Source organism: Amphiura filiformis, chromosome 5, assembly GCF_039555335.1.
Source record: "Amphiura filiformis chromosome 5, Afil_fr2py, whole genome shotgun sequence".
Lineage (NCBI taxonomy): Eukaryota > Metazoa > Echinodermata > Ophiuroidea > Amphilepidida > Amphiuridae > Amphiura > Amphiura filiformis.
Genome location: NC_092632.1, coordinates 64,711,165 through 64,735,151, shown reverse-complemented (window position 1 = coordinate 64,735,151; position 23,987 = coordinate 64,711,165). Strand labels below are relative to the sequence as shown.

The 23,987-nt window shown below is 38.2% G+C and overlaps 1 protein-coding gene across 1 annotated transcript in view; it reads right to left on the bottom strand.

Moving 5' to 3' along the window:
- Window positions 1-7,184: 7,184 nt before the first annotated feature.
- Window positions 7,185-23,987, bottom strand: part of LOC140153549 (protein kinase C epsilon type-like) — a 133,524-nt gene continuing 116,721 nt past the window's right edge. The window contains 8 exon segments of the mRNA XM_072176328.1: window positions 7,185-8,081; window positions 9,296-9,442; window positions 10,450-10,638; window positions 12,855-12,993; window positions 14,932-15,086; window positions 18,539-18,600; window positions 18,603-18,714; window positions 19,636-19,850. Coding sequence (XP_072032429.1) covers window positions 7,911-8,081; window positions 9,296-9,442; window positions 10,450-10,638; window positions 12,855-12,993; window positions 14,932-15,086; window positions 18,539-18,600; window positions 18,603-18,714; window positions 19,636-19,850 — 1,190 coding nt within the window. The 3' untranslated portion in view covers window positions 7,185-7,910.

The window sequence follows — 23,987 nt, the reverse complement described above, 5'->3', positions numbered from 1 at the left end:
AAAAAAATTAAAAATAAACAACACCACAGATTATTGGCAAATTTTCACTTGATTTTAAATTTCTCCTAAAATTCCAAAACATTCAATATTAATCCTTGAAACACAATGATTTGTTTTCTCTTGCAAGATTGGACAAGATTGTGATTTTTTATCTCCTGAAAACCTTCCCCTTCAAACTAATCAATTCACTTTAAGCACATACCCACTTCCCAAAACTGTGACTTGTTAACTTTGCAAATTTACAAGAGTCGATTCACATACTTGCATCAGAATTTTGAACCCTATAAACCATAAAACCTGACCCTATCAACTTGTCTGATGGAGATAAAGTTTCAATTCAAAAGTACCCTCATGAGATTACATTTCATCATCAGTTGAATTTGAAAATTGCATAAAAATAAAAAGAATCCCACAAATTGTCAGGATGTCAAATTCTCAAGTTTGATAATACATCGGTTGAATATGAGGAAGATTTCATCTTTCCCAAGAGAAGTCCTTTTCAGAGGGCTGAGCTGTCGGAACTCTAGTGAGTGCCATCTTCAGAGCGAATAGATGGTGCCTGAAGATGGCACTCGCTAGAGTTCTGAAAGCCAGCCCTCTGAAAAGGACTTCTCTCGGGAAAGATGAAATCTTACTCATGTTTACCGACCAAGAGTACCAAGTAATTTCAAATCATCTGTTGACTATGTAGCCCCTGAAAGCATCAGTGATAAAGACAAGCAAAGGAGACACCATTTGTTTGCACCTTGACAGCAATATATGAATAAGAGTCAGAGAGAGTCAGTAAGAGAGAAAGGAAGGGAGAGAGAAAGGTAAGATCGAGAGAGATGGAGAAAATAAGAGATGGAGAAAATAAGAAAGTGAGCAAAACAGAAAGAAAGAATGAGAAAGGGGGAAATGAAGAGAACAGAGAAAGAAAAAGAGCAAGGAAAAATAAGAGAGAGAGTGCAAACTTATACCCTATCAGTTTGAGGTAGTATGAATCCAAATTATTATAACCATCCCACAATGAATGTATCCAACCATTGTTGTAGCCAGTCAGCAAGCTGTCCATTATGTCATAGCTATACCATGAATCACACATGTAAGCAACATGAAAAAAGATTGCACTACATGTGGATAGTTTTATTTGACTGCTTAAGATTTGCACCCTTTTCATTTTGCCTTCAAACATAACCTTGTTCTACAAGTACCATGTGGTGCTTTCAGACAATCATGGTTTACACTATACCCTAGTGTTGGGCGACTCAGTTAAGTAGGAGTCGCGACTGTTAACATCAGTAGGCGACTCAACTGCCTTGAAAAATAACAAATAAAAATAGACTAGTCAACTCCAGAAAAAGTGCATGTCGCCCAACACTACTATACCCACTACAGGTGGTAAGTAAGCTTGATGTTGTCCTTCACTACCAAACCAAATATAGGACCGCTAGTGTTTACCTTATTGGGCACAATAGATTTCTGACATATACGGAAACAAGACAAAGGCAACCGAATTTCTTCCTGGTAAATTCCACTCATCTTCTGACAGTTTAAATGGACCTTTCCCTTAAACATCCCATATCCCTGTGAACTCTCATCTCCATGCATCAGTTTGACTATGGGATGTGAAAAGCCAACAATCTAATACAGACAAGTGAGCACCCCATGGAACAATACACTATGAAATACAAGGAGAATGGTCTATGGTGACATAGGACCATGTTCCATAGCTTAACATATGATTCAATTTAGTAGTAACTTTTTTAGTAGTAATTTTTTTTTTCAAGTGAAATTTTGCAGCCCTATGGTAAGGAGTCTTTAGTAGTGCACACACTACAAGTTGGATCCATGCTTGCTACATTATACACATACAATTATGAATCTCTAAAAAAAAAATCAAAGCCACATAGCTAATACAAAATAAAATTGTAACAAAAATTCTTGCCAGAACTACAAAGATTGCACTTTGGTGATAAGTCTGTTGTTACCACTCTTTTAAAAAAAAAAAGAAAAGTCACAACCCTTTTACAGAATGTACTCTAGGCCTAAGCAAACACCGACCCACAAAATGATTTATACATGTTTAAAAAAATTACTTTGTTTGTAAATTCATCACATTGTTCATCTTGTTAAAATTCTGGTATAAAGTAGGCTGATCAACAGACCTAGCAAATCACATCATTATTACTACATGATTTTAAAAATGACATTATCCCAACTCAGTATGTGCAAACAACAAGGCTGCATCTCCAGTATGATACAGTAACACCTTCGACCCAGTCTTGGGCTAAGATTCTTAGGTATTGTTCATAATACACCATACAGGATAGCACATTGTATGATTCCCTGTGTCTGTCCATTCAATTTTCAGCTTGCTTTGTTCAGCTCATATCAAACCTTTTTCTGAAACATTGAGTCATACACACTATGTACAAGTATGGGCCAGTACATAATCAAACTGTTCAAACAGTAAGCTTTGTTTGAGCCTTTGTTCTTCTGGACAATTTCACACCGTGCAAATACGCTACAGCAAATTTGTAGCAACGTCAAAAACGCAATGTTTTGCACTATATACCAACCCAAATGGAAACCTTGCCTCCCGCCAAGAGATGAAGCCTCGTTGATTTGCACTTTACAAAACAATGTTTACATTAATGAGTGCTCATGTTCAACACAAGCAACAATCATTCTCACAATAAATTCAGTTGTTGGTATACCCAAAATCACCATCATTCTCCTGATAATTGCCCCCTAGGATTGGAGTAACATGTCAACGAGTTATTATTATTATTATTAGGCTATGTCTTGCACATTCGTCATCATTTATACTGTTTAAATACAAAAAAACTTGTCATAATGGATGTCTAGTCATTAAACACACTACAAAAAAGCCTGTAATATTTATGTAGTCACAAGTCACAAGTAAGCATCTAAAAATTGGCTATTTCAATAACTGGATAAAAATGCTAACAGTGTACGTCATGCAGCATTGGATGAATTAATGCGTTAATCAGTCAGCATCAAACAAGCTGCATCCTCTGCATAATATTTCTACGACAGCTTCTCAACAATGTACATTCGCAAATTCACTTCTTTCTTTCGTGATTTTATGGAAATGTTATATAATATCTATTGTTTGACCTCTGCACAGTCCGATAAATGTATGTATACACACCACTTGATGCCGTAACATGTCTAAGTCGCATCTAATGCCTGTTTCACATGATGCGTGTTATAGTACAAACTTTTATGTGCAAAGACCATAATTCATCATTTTGATATTGCAATCTGTCTGAAGTCGAATCGCCTCATCTCACCGAATTCCATAACGTAATGCAAGTTATGGTATCAGCAGTATGCTCATAGAACGTCCTATCAATTTGGTAACATTTACAGTAGATGATAAAACATGTCCCATTGCATTTATGATATAAAACAGAATGCATGGTACCAACACAATGTTTTATGGTCTATGTATAAAAAAGGTAAAGTTTGTAAGCAATGCCTTCAAAAACTTTTAGTAGCAAGCAAAGTAGAGTAAAAACTGCCGATTCAGTCATCAGACTTTGCAATTACAGCTGTTTCTAAAAGCCCCAAGAAAAACACATTATGTAATATAAATCGATTGGTTTCACTACTTTTGGTCCTATAGCACCATTGGGCTATTCCATTTAAAATCCACATTACCCCTGTGGAAGATTTTGCTAAATTCTTCCACAGAGGGAGTATAAGTTTTGAATAGAATAGAAAATTGGGTAACTTCCATTTGAAATACTCACTCCAGTTGTGGAAGATATAGGTAAAGCCATATACAGGGAGCGTATGGGTTTCAAATTGATTAATTCTGACCAGTTATATGTGAAAAACATACTCCCATGTGAAAGATATTTGCGAAATCTTCCACAGGGGTAGTGTGGATTTCAACTGGAATAGCCCATTCATTCATTCACCAATTAGGAGTAACTGTGAATCATTTTAAATTGACAGAGGCTGTCAGCGTTTTTCAAGCGTGACTCATGACAATAGTGTTTGTATACATGATTCGTACCCACGAGCTCCTCGTTCACTTGCTTGATATGACTGACCTCTATAGATTGACTGCTCGTATTGCTCTACACCTAACCCATCTGTTGTTCATGCCCTGAAACTTCTGAACAGAGGTTACAATACACAAGGATGGCCACTGTGACGTCACACTGACAGCCTCTGTTGATATACATCCGATATCCATATCCCGGTCTTTATAGACCTTTTTCTGATGACGTCACCTAATCGATATTGGGGTCTCAGATGTAAACAAACAACATGTGCGTTTCCCACATGCCCATAGTGTGAAAACCCCAAATACTGCGTATTTTCTCCTCTGTTCTGTCATCTTTCACTTCCGCTTCCATAAAATAATTTTTTTAAAGGAAACTGTATACTGGTTACCTTTGTTTCAGATTGTTTTGATACCACAAAATACAAAAGATACGGAAAACCCGTCATGCTATTTGAAAATTGATCTTTGTTTTGTTTCACATTTTTGTTTACTTTTACACCGTGACGAATGAAACGCGTACTGCGAGCTGGCAATTCAGCGCAGGGACGCCTAGCGTGCGCATAAAGTTGATCGCGGCGCCGGCCTTGGTATTTGCGCTTTGCGTGCTGATGATTTCGAATGCTGGACCCCAATATCGATTGATTGGTGACGTCTGAGAAAAAGGTCTATATTGTTCTTTTTCAGTGACAACATCCCTGTGCAGCAACATAACACAGCTCACAATAGGCTGGATGATATGATTACTTTGCCGATTATCAAGTATTTTTTTTGAAACCGGTTTGTCTGATTAACCACATGAGAACTACCTGCCAATAGGCCAAAAAGTAGTTTTAATTATAAATTGGACCAATCAGCAACATTGTTAGAATAATTTCACCACGCCAAAAAATTGGGGTGAATTATTCGCAAAGCTCCATTCCGATGGTGATTAAAGTGAAGATATCATGTAATCGACCAATCAGAGGCAATGTTAGATCGGCAGGTAGTGCTCAGGGGGTTAAGGTGGGCCAAGCGTGATAGAATATTCGTTCATAGAATTTCTTAATATTTTCATATTTGGTATTTTCATATGTGCTGACAACATATGTTCAGAGCATTGTTGTATACTTTGAAACAGTAAAATAAATACATATGGTTATGAGGCTACTTTCTGAATAAAAAAATCTGAAATTTGTCACATTTAAGCACTATTTTTTCTCCGATTTGCATCATACGCATCATTTATTGCGCCAAGGTAAGACGCAAGTCGATGAGAATTGAAAATGTAGAACAAAACAGATATTGCAGAAAGAAAACCACTATACCCTTTTCACCTTAGATGTGGCAGTAATGTCAACACGTTGAGGCAGCTGTGCGGCGTCATTAAACGTGTGCATGTGTACGCCAGCGCTCAAAGTGGCTGATAGCAATTTAAAGCTGCGCCCAATGAAATGCACACCGATGTCACTGCCACATCATGGTGGAAAATGCTTTACATGGGTATGAATTTTACTCGCAAGATGCCGAATCACACTTGAGCCACCTTAGAGAAGACAAACTTCATGACATGTTCAACTAAAAGTTCCATTTTTTCTTGGTATTTCTTAAACATAATATAGGAATGTCATGATCTTGACTTGGCATTTATAGCATGCATGCACAAATACATGTACATGTCTCTTTTGTTTTCATATATAACAAAAGCTTCCCATTGATGCAGGCACCTAATATATTATAACCACATGCCAACTTCATTGCTCAAGTACTTCAATTTCATTAGTACCTTGTTGCTGCAGTCTGTTTACTTTGGATACACAAGATATTGCCGGTGCTTTCACCTGCACTGGGTTATTCCAGTTGAAATCTATACACCCCGAAAGGAAGACATGACCTTAATCATCCACATAGGGAGTATGAATATCAAATGGGGTAACCCCTGAATGGGTAACCCCCATTTGAAATTCACACTCCCTGTGTGGGAGATTAAGGTTGTGGGTAACCCCATTTGAAATTCACACTCCCTGTGTGGGAGATTAAGGTTGTGGGTAACCCCCATTTGAAATTCACACTCCCTGTGTGGGAGATTAAGGTTGTGTCTTGTGTATAGATTTGATCTGGAATAGCCCATTGCCGCACATTTGAACTGGACCAGGTAGTACAATATGCTCCAGGGTGGCTTTGATAGATTTACATGAGTAAATAACACATTGTGTCACACTTCAGCTTTCTTTACACCAATCCATATTGGTGATTGTTACCCAGTTTCTTGCCAATTTAAATCAAGAAATGCAACTATTTCAGCCCGTTTGGCAACAATCCCTGGTGACAATCACCCTATTGTATTCTCATTGTCTACAGATATCCAAGCAGAAAAGTAGCATGTGCAATGTGGCCACCACATTGCCTCTGCACCACTGCACTTTAATAAATGCTTGCTACTATACCAATACTCCAGTATTTTTGAAAAAGCGGATAAAATTATTATTATTTTTTTAAACAAAGGTGATTTTCTAAGACGTTGTGTCCACGCTGATGTATTACAATCCCAAGGTGTTTTGAACGACAAGGTAGAAAGCTATGGTTGACAAAGTGAGGGCTCACTTTGATCAGTGCGTAGGACGCTTTTGTCGGTAATCTCAACTGCGTAATATATTCCTTTGTCTGATCCGTCTTGTCAAAGTGGTGATGCTCATTGCGAGTTGCTATGTATGATGAATAAGCAGACTGCTCCTGCATATCCAGGTCATTCTCATACCGTCCTTGAGAACACCGTCAACTCCCTGTCGTAACCACAATGGTGAACTTCAATGTAATGGACATATGCGTGTGAAACTTTGCATATTGAAATGGTACACATCGTCACTGGGCGGGGAAAACCTCATATGTACTTTTTGCCCCTGAACATGGATGAAGTAAACCATTCAATATAAAGTCTACACCTACAAGGCTTTATCCATGTTCAAGGGCCAAAAGTAAATATGGGGTGTTTTCTGCATGTAATTTTTTGGCCCTTGAACATGGATGAAGCAATCTCTTCAATATAAAGTCTACACCTACAAGGCTTTATCCATGTTCAAGGGCCAAAAGTACATACGAGGTTTTTCCCGCCCAGTGACGACATGTGTCACAAGCATTTCCACTTTAAGCAAAGCCAACTTGGCTCACAGATACCAAGAAATCATTGCCATCAGGAAAATTGAGGCATAACCAGGTTCATTGAATACACAATTATGATAAACTAGAGTACATTCTTATCTGAAGTAATATGTGGTAGATAAAGATGGCATATAGAGCAGAATTCTGCACCTTTATCCCAAATGAAATCTATGACTTTGGAGGGTCTTTTCTTGTATTGCTTTTAGGTACTTTTTAGTGCTTGTGGTACATGGTACAATTGCATTTATTGCATCTGATTATGCATTGCTTTCTTCCCCTCCCTTTTGTTGTGGTAATGTTAGAATGGAAGATAATAACTGTAATTCTTTAAACTAGGTACTTCACATAGACCATATTTGTTCCTGGCTCTGGTGGGTAACCCATGACCTATGTATCACCACATCTTACAGAGACAATATACACTTATTCTGTGATCCAAAAACCTGATTACATCAACAAATTTTCCTTATGACTGATATGTTATCACACATGGAACCCTTTCATCACCTGCAACTTGGACTTGCAGCGGTCACGCATCTTCCGTTACTGACCCCAAAACGACGTCCAATATTTCACAATGTAAGTCTCTGTTACCAAGGTGTATTCTTGATTATAAGCACAAAATAAAATAGTTGCTCACACTTTTGAAGTTAACGTCACAGACAGAGGTTAAACATGTGAAATACAGCCTTCCGATGCTTTAAATTATATAAAAAAATACATCCAGCATGGGATGGAGTGGACAGTGTTTCTAGTCAATGTCTGTGGTGGTCTGCGGTTCTTCCAGGTTCGGTCTTGTGTATGTGAAACCTGCAAACTCCATCTGCTCGATGGACTGCACAATTTTCTTCTCGATTGGACTCAGTCTTGGTTCTTCTCTCGTAAAGTCAGAGTCAAAGTTGTTTACGTCCTTCTTGGTTTTCTGTAATTTAGAATATGGTTATAGCGTTATGGGTTTGTGCAACAAAAACAAGTTGTCTCAAACGAATGTCTCGCACCCAATGAGGTAGAACCAAAGAGTACCGACTCAGTCATGTGTGTTGCTCATGGAGGGCATGCAAATAGTGTATCTCCGGATCATTTCAATATGTACCCGCCAAACTTTGATTCAAAGTTTGTTGTTGTTTGCGTGTTCTGCGTGTAACATGTTCTGATAAAAATGCACACTAAGCGCTGATTGCGCAAATTTTTGTTCCACTCAAGCTTAAAAATGCAAATTATCGTTCGATATCAATATTCTTGCCGAAAAAGAACGGAGGTACACTATTTGCTTTCCGTAAGCGACAACCCAAAATGGGGGGATTTACCATAGTATTACACACTGGGCAATCTTTGGGTCTAATCTCTTTGCTCATACCACATTGCCATCAGTGAGCATTATTTCCCTCGTAAGCCATCTTGGGTTCAACTTAATCAAAGTATTTAGTCGGTAACACATTTGTCAAATTTTCTTATAAGGAAATTAATAATAAATAGTTTTGTCTAATTTTGCCATACCTAAGCTTAGAAGTTTAAAATTAATTGCTAGCAATGTTCTTTACGGAAGTAGCAGTATTTTGCTTCACTGCTTCACAAATCATTTACAGTCTAGCAGTCACTACCCGTATCAGCTGATATCACATTTTCGCTTGTGTATCGGTAAAAGCTGTTATTATCAATGTGAAGTTGTTAGCATGCTCAGTGCAGTTGCTAACAGCATTTGAATATACCAGTCATTTGTGGCTGGCTAGTATGATACAGCCATTAGCCTGATTTGAGAAATAAGATATTATTTTCCCATTTAAATTCCTTGGAGAATGAACTTCTTATTCTCCACTTACATTTCTTACAGGGAGAACGTGGCTCAGTGGTTATAATTCTCGCTTTGAATCCCAGTGGAGGAAAATGTGTTGGGATATTGACCAGCAAAAAAAGTCTGTATTTAATTGGCAACATCTGTAGATTAAATACAGACTTCCACTCGCTCCATTGCACGGTCTTGTGTACAGAGAGAGCAATAGTTGTACATATGTAGCTTACAGTCAGTTTCAAAAAGAGTTGGGTGTTAACCCATGACTCCCAACCCATCCTGGTGTTCAAATGTATCTAGGATTGTCAAACCTTAACAAATCAAATCAACACAAAAATGATACTTACAATCTTAGGTTTGAATGGTGGTTCCACTTTGAGCTCCTCCAGATCGTCCCAATTGATATCACGGAAGAACGGATGCTGTCTGATGGCTAGCTCACCACCGTGGGACTCCATACACCCAAGTCTCTTGGCAGGGTGTTTGGTCATGAACTGAAATAATACCATTATAATTCTCACGTTTAATCAACTTAAATTCAGACTTTTTATTTACGGCAGGTTTCAATTCGCTCATGCTTCACACGAGTTACTTTTTCACCTTATTCCTTTGTGTTCATCTTAAAATAATTTCTAATAGAGAATGAAAAATAGAAATTTTTGTTTTACTATCCTTTATCGTATCGTAAAACAATAGGCAGGTTCAATATTTTGAGAAGTCTACAATCTTTTGTTCTCTTTCGTGGTCAGTTAAATATTATTTTTATCGCTACAAACTCATTTATTTAGCAAAACATTAAGTTACCATTTCGAGAACTTTTATTCTAGTAATAAACATTGTGTACAACTTCAGTTGCATGAACTGCGATCCCATACTATGCACTGCGCCTACAAAGTGCTACATTGACCCTGATTCAAGCCCTTTTTTCTTAAATTATCCACTATCGTACAATAAATTGTTTTAAACAGTGGTTTGGAACTTGACATATATCTAGCTGCCCAAAATTCAGTTAATTCCAGAGATGAGAGATGTCTACTTTTCACACAGTCAAAAGTCTACACGGTAAGTCTTTTTGGCCCTTCTTTTTCTATTTGATGCTGAATAGTGCTACAAACCACAAAGCTTTAGTGGTAAAAGCATGTTTTCCTTTCAAGATCATTCAGCTGAATATATAAGATTTATGGGCTCTGCCTTGTAATCGCATATCGGTGGATTGCGAGTGCGAGCCCCAGCGGTGCCATCGTGTTGTGCTCTTGGGCAAGGCGCTTTACCTTACTTGCCTCTCTCCACCCAGGGGTGAAATGGGGAGCTGTTATGAATATTGTCCAGTGAGCGCCGCCCAAAGGTATGAGCATGCCTTGGGCACTGTATGGCAGCTGACATATTCTAACGACAGCCGAATAAATGTAAAGCGCTTGGTACATGTACACATGTGAAAGGCGCTGTATAAGTGCCAACATTTATTTTTTTATTTTTACTACATACTTGAACTTGGACTTACAGCTTTAAGTATTTGTGTTGCCTCTTTGCTCAACCACACTGGATAGAGGACGTCGTCATGTAGAATTGAATCAAACAAGTCATCTTCATTGTCGGCTTCAAATGGTGGTTGACCGGCCATCATTTCATACATAAGTACACCAAGAGCCCACCAGTCTACTGATGGACCATAGTCTAATTCTTGGAGGATCTGAAATGACAACAGGGGAAACATCATATCAGTATTATGCAATGGATAAACAAAAAGCTTGGATGATTTTTTTATATCATGCAGCCTGTAATATATGATGCGCGAATAATGAACAGGCGAAAACTCCAGTAGGGTCCCAAATCCATGGACAAACCTTTTTAAATCTTCAATTTGCAGAAGACATAGTTCTGCTAGCACAATCATCAGAAGAGCTTCAAACAAAAGTTAACAAAACCAATTTTCAAAGCAGTTCCAACTTTGGACTGATATAATCAGTAAAAGTGCAGGGTATCAGCAAGCTGGAAGTAAAATCCCAACATCAACCAAAGTAACACTGTCCTGAATCAAGTGAAGGAGTTCACATACATATAGTTGGTCTCATCTGAAGTTGAGAGTAACGCCATGTTGGATTTTGAAGAGGCAGATTTTAATTTCGCACACTAACCTAATGCGGCGGGGGCATATACACACACGGAGTACTTTCATGATTCATTTACCCAATTCAAAATGAACCATGGGGAGAGCGGAAGTCTGAATTTAATCTACAGAGGTTGCCAATTAATTTCAGACTTTTTTTTCCCAAGTCAATATCCCAGCAAGTCGCCACCACCGGGAATTGAACCCATGACCTCGTGCACTAAAGGCAAGTACCCTAACCATTGCGCCACGCTTCTCCACAAAACGTAGAAGAGCATTTTGTCTTGATTGATTGATTGATTGACGAAGCAAACGCGTCAAGGCACCAATTTGAATCTGCCACTACCAAATCCAACATGGCGTTACTCTCAACTTGATACGAGACATACCATTGGCAGGAACCATATTACATACGGAGACAAGCAGTGAAGATGTCAAGCACAGAATTTGCAAGGAAATTGGAGCAGTGCAACTGTTTCAAAGTATACACATTACACAATGCTTAAGACATCCAACAATCCACAAAGCTAAAATTATACCAGACACTTATCTTTCCATCCTGGCTTGTGAGGCTCAAACATGGACCATTGCGCAAAAAAATGTGATTTTTTTTATCACATCCAAAGAATGACATCAGACAGATTCCCAAAAATCCTGATGAAGACAAGTAAAGTTACATGAAGGGAACTTGGGCTAGAGGTAGACCAGCCAAGAGAGGGGATGTCTGCTTCAGTAATGACTGCAAGGCAGTACACATCCAGAGGGATACACTGCTTCAGAAATGACTCCAAATGTTACGTTCATTACAGATGATTGGAGATGACCAGAAGACCTGGTCATCCAATATGTAGCATATGTCAAGGCTGGATGTCCCCACGGTCAAAGTATGTCAAGAAAAACTTTAGGATTTTTATTTATTTGAAGCAAATGTATAGGTTTCATTGAGTGATTGCCAAAACCACCAGAAGATGTGAAAAAAAAGCTTAAAATTTATAGGATTTGTTATGTTGTTGTTTACCATCATCCAACCAAGTACCCACCATTTAGACCAAGTACTCAACAACACTCTATCCCAAGCCTACATGATAAGGACACAAGGGTTACCGTAAGTTTCAATAATCTCAAAACTAAATTGTCCTTAGGACAAGACATGAAGTGACAGTCAGACGATGTGAACACATGAAATCACCAACTGTCATTTGGAAGTGTGATGTAAATGAAGTAAAGCAGAGAGCAGGCATGAGAATGGTCATCCATGAAAAAACCTGATAGTTTGAAAAAGCCCGAAAAAGCGTGTGAAATTAGGCTAAAAACGCCAAAAACGGGCTGAAATTAAAAGAAAGTGTGGAAATTTGGACCAAAAAACAAGCCTGAATTCTCGCGTTTCACAAGACGATGCACCGCCAGCAGTTGCTCTTGGCAGTCAAATTTTGACTCCAGAGTCGACATCGCCGTTCTAGCTGCTATTGAATTTTCATGCGAGTGTGATAATAAATATGTTGAAAACAGCTCCACGAAGGATTCCCTGTGATCAATAGATAGAAAATGGATCTACTATAATTGGAAATTATTGTTTTAGTGTGCATTCACATGTAACATCATTATAATGACATTTAAACCCACAATGATGTATGTTCCTGTATTGTATTCGTATTACGCGGGCTTTGGATGTCGACATTTTCCCATGATGCACTGCATATTTTGGCCAAGGCGCATCGTATTGTGAAATGCGAGAATTCAGGCGCCTGAAGATTCGCATGCCTGAGAGAGTGATACCGTAATCATCGTATGGAACTTACCTCTGGTGCTATGTAATCTGGTGTGCCACAAAACGTTGCCGTTGTCCTTCCGTCCACAATATTTTCTTTGCACATACCAAAGTCAGCAAGTTTGCAATGCCCATCCATGTCTAATAAAATATTATCCAACTTCAAATCCCTGCAAGTGAGATATTGAAAAGTATATGTATATCAAATACTAGGTAGAGCACCATTGGGCTATTCCAATTGAAATCAACACTACCCCTGTGGAAGATTTTGAAAATACCTTCCACAGTGGGTGTATGTTTTTCAAATGTAATTGGTCAGAGTTAATCTTTTTGAAACCCATACTCCCCCTGTATTATGGCTTTACCTATATCTTCTACAACTGGAGTGAGTATTTCATGTGGAAGTTACCCAATTGTCGATTCTATTCGAAACTTATACTCCCTCTCTGGAAGACTTTGGCCAAATCTTCCACAGGGGGAGTGTGGATTTTAAATGGAATAGCCCATTTAGTCACAATCAAGCTGATTCATAGCAAAATAATCCAGAGGTACAATATTTGCCCTCCATGAGTAACAGACAAACATCACGGAGCCGGTACTCGATGGTTGTTCCTCATTGATTGTATGTGTAGTGATGTTTTACATTTAAAATAAATACCGACTTTAGTCCCTAGAGTATAGCTACATTGTAAAATATAACCCAGGCCTACAAAGTGTCATATCTGACTGTTACGGGGGACACATGCATTATTACCTTTACCTCACTGTTTCTTTCTCCAATGAGGCGTGCAATTGTCACTACGATACAATATTGGACGAGATTGGTAGTGACGTCAAAATGCATCTCTGCATGTAAGAGAGCATTCCGACTGCACCGGCTCTATATGCAATTCTCGCTATTCGCAATAAGGGCGCCGCCAGCGGTTTGCGATGTAATCGTGATGTATCATGGGAAAAGGTCGACATCCAAGTCCGTGCAATACGAATATTACCATGCTATTACATAGGAACACATGACAATATTTTTTAGTTTGTTAAAATATAGGTGTTACATGATAATCGATACTCAATAATACTTAATAATGTGATTTGAAATGTGCACAATTAATTTTTCTCTATCGATTTGCGTGTAATACCGTTATATTGACAAACTAAAAATATTGTCACGTGTTCCTATGTAATAGCATGGTAATATTCGTTTTTCCCGGACTTGGATGTCGACCTTTTCCCATGATACATCACAATTTTCCCACGAGAATTGAAATATGCGGCGATTCCAAGAATGGCGCGCACACGTTTCAAGACTACGCAACCTAAAACACGCAGTGATGTCACTACCGATCTCATGGTGACAAGCTGCTGGGGTTCTGATTCAATCATAACAAAGACCAGTAAATCTGATTTGACAATTACGTGTCAAAGAAGCATTTGGCGTAGAGCAACACTCATGAAGAGAACACAAATCGCAGCATATGTTGCTCATCAACAAGGCATGTGCTTTGATCTCAGAAAGAGAGTGCCATGCCTCTCTGGAATCTAGTGTAGTGAGTGCTGTTACCGGCAATTTCATTGCAAAGGTTCAACTGTACATCTAGACACCCAAGTAACAGCTTGTTGCTGGCATTTACAGCTCTCAATCTGCCAATAGTTGAGCCTTAATGGACAGGCAACATTTTTAAAAATCTTGGCTTAAGGGGGTACTACACACCTCAATAAATTTGTGACTATTTTTGCATTTTTCTCAAAAACTAATAACACCCTGGTAACAAAAGTTATGTATATTATAGGGGCAAGGAATCCGATTACTACACTGGAATTTCAGTGACCCAAGATAAGCGGTTTGACACTTGTGATAGAAAATGAGGTACCGCTAGGATGTACCTCATTTCCTATCATATTTACTGAACCGCTTGTCTTGAGTCACTGTAATTTCAGTGTAGTAATTGGATTCCTTGCCCCAATAATATACATAACTTTTGTTACCAGTGTGTTATTAGTTTTTGAGGAAAAATGCAAAATAGTCACAAATTTACCACAGGGGTGTAGTACCCCCTTAACGCTTCCTTTGTGTAAGTTCTGACTCCTGTATAATAAAGTACACATCTTACCTGTATATTACCCCATTGCAATGTAGGAATTGCAATGCAAGAATTACTTCAGCTGCGTAAAACCTAGCGCGGGGCTCTGCAAATTTGCGCGCCCGCTGGATTTGGAACATCAAGTCTCCACCATTCACATATTCCATGACAAAGAACAGACGATCCTGTAATGTGTAAAACAAAAAAATGTGCAAGTTTAGTATTTGACGCTGACTGACCCAGTGGCATCTTTTTCAAAAGTGGGGGGGGGGGGGCATGGTTATTAAGTCCCCGACTAGAGATTTCCCCCGACTTTTCAGCAATAGTGGATGGCTGCCGCCCCTATGCTCCCCTTTTACGCATGCCACTGGACTCCTCCCCCTCCCCCGCAAAAATAATAATGGAGATAATCACATGTTCATTTAACTCTTTCAATCATATCAAAACCTTGAGAGAAGAGAAGTTGATTGGTGACTACCACAAGTGTCCTTAACCTTGAGAGTTCAACCACCTGTTTTATTATGTAGTTCTATCAGTAAGGCACATATAACCAATCAACCATCAACTGATGATTACTATCTACCCTCATATCTGTTTTAATCATTGTCCACTAATCCAACCCTACATTTGATAGCTTGCTGCATTTGTAGATTTCTAACAAACCAGATGTGACATATAGCTCTATTCATAACAACATGAACACAGGGAATATAATGCGCAGTATCCATTAAACAATGTATCGCTTTAGTGGATGGTACATTATTCCAATAGTTTCAACATCTCACGGATGAATAAGTCTTCCTAGATTAACATTTTAATCTCCTTTAAGGTGGGTCGGAGGGAAGCATGGTGTTTGCACTCAAATATTGAGGCAAATAAAGCTTATGCACAAGAGGTATGGGTTCTATAAAGTAGATCTCAAGGCTGGATATAAGGGATGCCATATCCACCCCATGTGCATGACTTTTTGAGGGAGGGGAAAATCGCCCAAATCTTTCATTTTGAAATATCATTGGCTTTAACTACAGAACCACAAGACCTATGGAAATATAAATATGATTATTGGCTTCTTTGACTTGCATGTAGTTCCTATAACATCAATGTATTAATATTAAGAAATACACTGCAGTTCTTTAGTTAAATGGCTAAAACTGGGATATGTGGCTCATGCCATCCCACCCACCTTAAACCAGCATGCAACCTGAAATTGATCCCTGTTTTAGGGAACAACCCAAAAGTTCGATGAAGCCCTATAACAAGGGAGGGGGGTCAAAAAGTCCGATTACGTTTGTAAAGAAGTAGTTAAAACATCGGTCAAAGTTTATCTTTTTTTTAAGGCTTAAATACATAATTGTAAAATTTTAGTATTTTTTGAAGTACGATATTGACATTTTACAGTGGTTGCTCCAAAACGATTTTAAATAAATATAAAGTGCAGTACTCGCAACCTGCAACGTGTAAGTTCATTTTTTTTAAAGAAGCTGTACCGCACTTTGATTCTTTTTTACAGACTCCTGCCTATATCTCACCCTTCCCCACTCCCCATTTTTCAATGTTGGAGGGTCTCACGGACCTGTTGACAACATGGCTTGGTCCAACATTGAATTGGGGGAGCGGGGGAAGAGATATACCATAAGACAGGCAAAGTGTGCCAACCTTTTTTTCCTGGATTGTAGCAATGTTGCACCCCTCCACAACCCCATCGACGGCCCTGTGCCCAATGAATACGGTTTGGAAATTTCGATAATTGACACTTACGTTAGAGGGGCAGGGGGAGGGGGTTAGCCTTCTAACGAAAGGACTTTCGTTTATAGGGCTTCATTGAACTTTTGGGTTGTTCCCTTAATCTAAGCTACTTTACTTTCTACAAAAAAAAGCCAAAATAATTTCTCACACTTCTTGAATAATGTTCAAGTGACTTGTCTAGCTTAAAATCAGCCTGCCGCATATTTTACTTTGCACAATAACAACCTGTCACTGACTTCACATACTACAATTTGTAACCTGTTGTAAACATGTAAGATTTGTTCAATCCAAGGTTAAAGAGGTCTTGCTTCCTTCAGTGTTCTCCAAACATAATATTTCTTCGAGTTTGACGCAATCCCAACATTGTGTTTTCTTAGCATTCGAAAACTTGCTTTTAAAACAGCATTCAGATTATTGTAGCTTTATTTTATTGCTGTCAATATTGCACAAGATCAAATAAGGGTAGTCAGATCATACAATGGTTTTATATAACCCTAACTGCACTAAATGCTACAAAACCCTACAGGCTAAGGGCTTCCCCTTCAGCAAGCAGGGGCAGGCAACATAGGGTACCTCAGACCAAACCCCCCTTGGGGCATTAGGGTTAATGTAAAATAACCATTAGTATACCTGTGTATAACGCTACTGGAAAGCCACCAAACTGGATTGTCACAATAAGGACCAAAGTAGTGTACAATGGTGAAAACAATCCAGAAAATGCACTATTTACCCATTATTGACATCTAAACCTCTTTCAAAGCAGTATTACCAAAGTTGTACACACAAACTACTAGTTGACTCCTATTTGTTCACAAAATGCGGGAAAATGTCTAAAGTCTGGTGCCGTGTTCCATGAAGCCAAAGGCTTAATGGATTGTGGCACCAGACCATAGATATTTTCCTGTATTTTGTCAGAAAAAGCAGGGGAAAACAATTGTATCCTTTAGTGAACATGAATTCTATTATCCTCCGACTTTTTCATTACTTTGGTATAGAACTTGTTTGATAATCTTACCGAAAAGGAAGCCAATTTCTTTTGTGCATTTCATAACAGTACAGCATGTTAAGTGTGAAATTATGAGTGTACGCATATTAGCATTACGCAAGTAATATGCAAATTATTACCTGAATGTGTTAATAATGTCATAATATTAATGAGGAGTACGCATGTAATATGGATTTTTATCCAAAATAAGGTGTTTGACCAATACGTTTACAGAATTCATGTTAACTGACGGATGCATGCATAAGAAAATAAGAAATAAGAAAATAAAACATTGTTTGATTGTCTGCCACATTTTTTGGTTGTCCGTATTTCTTCGGCATCAAAACTTCTGCAAAAAGTAACTGTTAAACCTGTGTAGAACTCAGATTTGGTAAATGGTTGGTAAACTATATGTGACATGATCAAGGGGAATGAGTCACATGTCGACCCTGTTCGAAAATGAGATTTACACATGTTTCTAAAGAGGACATTTAGAGCTTTCAGAAACTGAAAACCCCATGTTGATACGACTTTTCTTTGTGAAGTTACATCAATTTATCAATCGCTGAAAACAATATAAAACAAAAGAATTTTAACACTTTCTTTGCCAATATCTCAAAATCAATATTAGCGACATACGACTCATTTCCCTTGATCGTGTCACATATGTGAACACTTTATCCATTATTTTTATTCATGGCTTGAATCACTGACTGAAATGTGCATTTCATGTGAGCTTTTGAAAATGTGCATGCAGATATTTGATTGTCCAACAAACAACCACCAGTAGCATTTTTGGTTGTCCAGTGCTAAATTTAGTTGTCTCGGGACATACAGACAACCACTTTTTCGAACGCTGCATACATGTCTATAACCCATACATATACACTGTTACTAATAACTTACATCTGTCTGGAAGCAGGAATGTAGTGATGTAAGGAACGGATGTCTATTGGCCAGTACTAGCACCTCTTCTCTGTCATTGTGCATTCTACATCATCGCCTTGTATAATGGCATGTTTCTTCAGGACCTTGACAGCGTACACCTCGTCGAGGCTGCCTTTCTTGTCCGCAAGCAGTACCTGTATGGGTAGAAGGTTATAATATCATCAGTCATGGACATTCCATATGAAAGCTACACTCCCGCTGTGGAGAATAAGCTACAGTCTTCCACAGAGGGAGTATGGACTTCAAATAGAATATACATTTGCGTAGCTTTGCTACTCCATTTGTGGAAGATACAGGTAGAGCCATGTACAGGGAGAGAGAGCATGGGTTTCAAAATAATTAACCCTACCAAAGCCATTTCAAAAACATACTCCCTCTGGAAAACTTGTGTAAAATCTTCCACAGGTTTATTGCAGATATTAAATGGAAGAGCCCAGCAATCATAAAAAGAGAAGAAATAGAAAGGACAAAAAACAATAGCAACTTATGAAAGCAAATTATTTGATGATCCTATTTTTGATTGACTTAAGCTACAACCCCATGACAAATGGTTGCACTTTTTTTTGGAATTCTTATTTATGCCAGACACTGTTCTCCTATGATGCAATCATCCCCGACAACTTTGAAGCCAAACAAGAAACATCCACACTCAACTACACACACATGGAACTGGTTAAAGCACCTTTTCAAGACCATGATTTACAAACCAGCAGTAATCAGCTCCAAAAGGGGGTGATCATGTGTGTGGGTGTGTGTGAATAGCCACTCATGCAATGGGCTATTCCATTTAAAATCCACACTACCTCTGTGGAAGATTTTGGAAATATCTTCCATAGAGGGCGTATGAATTTCAAATGGAATTAGCACATTAACCAACTTAGCCTCCCTTTGTAGAAGATTATAGTTGAATCTCTCTCAGAGGGTATATGAAATTCAAATGGAGCTGCCTAATGTGTTCATTCCATTTGAAATTCATACTCCCCTGACAAAGATATTTCAAAAATCTTCCACAGGGTAGAGTGGATTTTAAATGGAATAGCCTAATTGTCCATTACCTTGCCAAAACTGCCCTTGCCCAGCACTTTGATGAAATTAAAATCATCAAGGTTGAATCTCCTCGTTGGTCGCCTATCTAACTCCTCTTTGAGTGACGTAGTTCTCATGGAAGGACTTGATAGGCTGCTAACCAGCTTCCTATTCTGATGTATCTGGTGATCTTCTAGATTTAAGGATCTAGTTGCTATGGGTAGGTCATCCATACTTGTACAGCCTGTAAGGGTGGAAGCAAAGACACGGATCAATCGGAGATGCCAGTAGGTCCTCAAAAGACGTAAGCCAGAGATCTTGGTCTAAAAATAACAACTCTGCTTACATGCACTTTGGGGCTTTAAATAAATTTGTGTAAAACAAAACATCAGAATTTGATAGTTGCAAATATATGAAATTCGAAAGACCGGCATCTCTGAAGTTTGCATACATTATTGCAAATTGGAAAAAAAAGATGGCATGTTTCAGAATAGAGGGGTCCAGTACATGTAAAATCTTATAATCACCAGAACTTTTCTTTGAAGTCCATGTAAGACAATTTGGCAAAATTGTAGTTTACCCCGCATGTTAGAATAGAGTTGGGGTTAGTGTTAGGGTTAAAGTTATTATTCCGACATTTTATTTTACTAATGTAATTGATGTCCAGGAGAAGATGTGCACAGTAGCAACTGGGTCAACAACTCCAAATATTCTTCCTGCTATGAAATTGTTCTTCTTTGCTTTTTGAATAATTGTTATGGAGCATTGCCAAAAAACAATGTTTCGCTCAACAAGTCAATAATTAGAACAAGGTGGTACTATATAGTGTTTAAATAAGTAAATTATATTCTCAACCATCAAGAAATTAAACATCTCTTCCTGAAGTAGGTCCGAATTCTTTTTACAAGTGGTGAATAATAACATTTGATGGACATTGAACGTCCATGAAATATGTAACAATAGCAACAACAAAAATTGAATTTGAGACAAAAGACCAAATAACAGAGAAATTTCATGGTTGTTTTCATGAAATCAATCAATTTTCAATGCAAAATGAGTGTTGTTTGAAACTGGACACATCAGATTTTTTTTTAAACTGTCGCTAAGTTCGCTAATGGGAAGATTTGGACACCTCTCTCATGAAACGCAGATAAAATACCAATACATTTCCTGACTTGGTAATAAAAAAAAAAGCAAATCACTTGTACAATACATCATGCACCGATTTGTTTTACATTCTCTTTCTTACAGTATGGTGCATAGTTTGAACAACAAGCTATGTTGGTGTGTTTGTGCATAGGTATCTTACTAATTCAATTATCCCTGCTCATTCTCACAAGTACCCCAAGCTTAATTAACCCCACCCCAGTTTGGTACCTACAGAGCTCCACCTTATACCAATTTTGTGCTAGACACTAAACTCTTTTCTCACTCATGCTGTGCAATTTCAACTTATTTATCAATTTTTGTTTGGACTTAAACTGAGAAGATTACAAATTTCTTTATATAGTATACACAAAATATACCATTTTCCCTCAAAAGTTTTGCTATATCCTTGAATATAGAAGTCCTAGACCACGATCCGATGAATCAACTTTACAATACTCCCGGGGGTATCAGTACAAATGGCTATATGGGTGACGTGTTGCTGAAATGGGTCCATTTTATGCCATCTGGTATAAGAATGAACCCTGTTTTGTGCAAAAATTGCTATATAGATGGTCTTTTTTTCTTCAAAACTTGTCAAGATATTGGCAGAATTTTGTTAATCTTGGGTCAACATTTTCCCAAACATAAAACATTTTGAGAAAAATGGTCAAATATCTGTTAAATCTGTGCCTCGGAATAGAAAGAGCTCCTATTTTTAGCGAAACTTGTATACATTAAATGGGTCTCACATCCAGACTCTTGGGGCACATCCCTATCCAAAACAAACTAGAGTTCTACCTACAGAGTGATAAAATGACTATGCCAGATAAATACTGAATGAATATAAACCCAGAGTGCAAAATTCTGAATAGATTATTTTTGCATCGCAGTTAACATTAACATATCTTTCAATCTGGTGAATGATTACATGACTGATAACACACACAAGAATAATCAGTGAGCCAAAAAAATAAAACCAAACATAGTTGTGCTGCTAGGTTGGGCAACATTTAGTCTTTCCATCTAGCCATTTCTAATCAAGATCAGATCTGGGATGTTTTGAATTTTATCAATCACATGATAATACATTATAAAATGCCATCTCGAAATCAAATATTGCATCCAAATTTAGTTGACTTGACTCGTCAAAGTCTATATATATTCTTGTTCACTTATGAAGCCATTGCATAGCCTGTACCAAAGATGATGCTACATACACAATTGCGAGTGAAAAACCCTGGTCGTTATCATGTTGTTGTTCTTTACTCGCACAAAACCTTCAATTTTATTCCAACTTTTGGGACTGACATTTTATATTGAAACCAGTGACTCTTATGACTTTTACTTCTAGAAACGCTAAAGGAACCATGGACGTCCACAATTCCTGTGTGTCCACTGTTGTACAGAGATTTCTCATGTATGTCTCCTTGTTTGCCACTGTTTACAAACACACCCCTCTTTGCAAATACATGCAAACGAGGACCACGTTCTGCATAATTTAATCATATCTAACCAAAGACACAAACACCCAATGACTTTTACTTCTAGAAACGCTAAAGGAACCATGGACGTCCACAATTCCTGTGTGTCCACTGTTGTACAGAGATTTCTCATGTATGTCTCCTTGTCTGCCACTGTTTACAAACACACACCTCTTTGTAAATACATGCAAACGAGGACCACGTTCTGCATAATTTAATCATATCTAACCAAAGACACAAACACCCAATGACTTTTACTTCTAGAAACGCTAAAGGAACCATGGACGTCCACAATTCCTGTGTGTCCACTGTTGTACAGAGATTTCTCATGTATGTCTCCTTGTCTGCCACTGTTTACAAACACACACCTCTTTGTAAATACATGCAAACGAGGACCACGTTCTGCATAATTTAATCATATCTAACCAAAGACACAAACACCCAATGACTTTTACTTCTAGAAACGCTAAAGGAACCATCGACGTCCACCGTTCCTGTGTGTCCACTGTTGTACAGAGATTTCTCATGTATGTCTCCTTGTCTGCCACTGTTTACAAACACACACCTCTTTGTAAATACATGCAAACGAGGACCACGTTCTGCATAATTTAATCATATCTAACCAAAGACACAAACACCCAATGACTTTTACTTCTAGAAACGCTAAAGGAACCATGGACGTCCACAATTCCTGTGTGTCCACTGTTGTACAGAGATTTCTCATGTATGTCTCCTTGTTTGCCACTGTTTACAAACACACACCTCTTTGTAAATACATGCAAACGAGGACCACGTTCTGCATAATTTAATCATATATATAACCGAGGACACACACACCCTATTTCAATCGACACACCATGGATTTACCCTACACACACACCCAACAACTTCCTATCCAACTGTGACCTGTCCTGAACCCCATAAAAAATGTGCACCACTTTTAAAAATGCATTTGCATTGTCCTGAAAGTTATACCCAGCAACCATGGACGCCCACGGTTGCAGGTGTGCGTTCATGGTTGCGATATGTGTATCCTAATGCAGGTCCACGGTTGCAGGTAATAACAAATGCACAGACAGACACACGCACATGACCTCTCCTATGCTTTTGTCTGTTAACCTAGTGAATGCAAACTGACTGACTGCCTTTACAATATTAAAACAGACCACTACCATTTCTCCTTTCAAAGTCAGGAAATGAAGACACACATTTATTAGAGAGGTGCTTTTACGTTGTACAGACTGTCATGATGAACAGTGCAATAATCATGACTGTTAGCATTGGCTGGTTTATAATCATTTTCTGTCTCCACCAATGGGATGAGCAAGCGCAATTAATCATATTAGTTTCGTGACTTTTAGCACAATTTTTTTAATAATAATAATTTGCTCAACTAGATTGAATTTTGTTGCGAGCCATGTTAGAATTAAGCGGAAAATGGGTGGCAAGCTGACTGACCGATTTCCACTGGAATGCCTTGTTATAATCAATGCAACGATGCTATGTTTCCAACCATTAAGGGGACTGGCATTTTATTCGGAATGGGTGGGTCCCAAATATACTGGGGGTCATAAATTTCTGGAAAGAAAATTTTTTTTGATGACTGAAATGTAGGGAGTCACAAGATGACCACAGATAGTGTTTTTATTTTATTCAAAAAGACTGATTTCAATACAATTTTAGCCTGTTTAAGGGGTAAGGTGGGGGTCATAAAATTTTTGTTGCTTTAATTGGGGGGGGGGGAACACAAT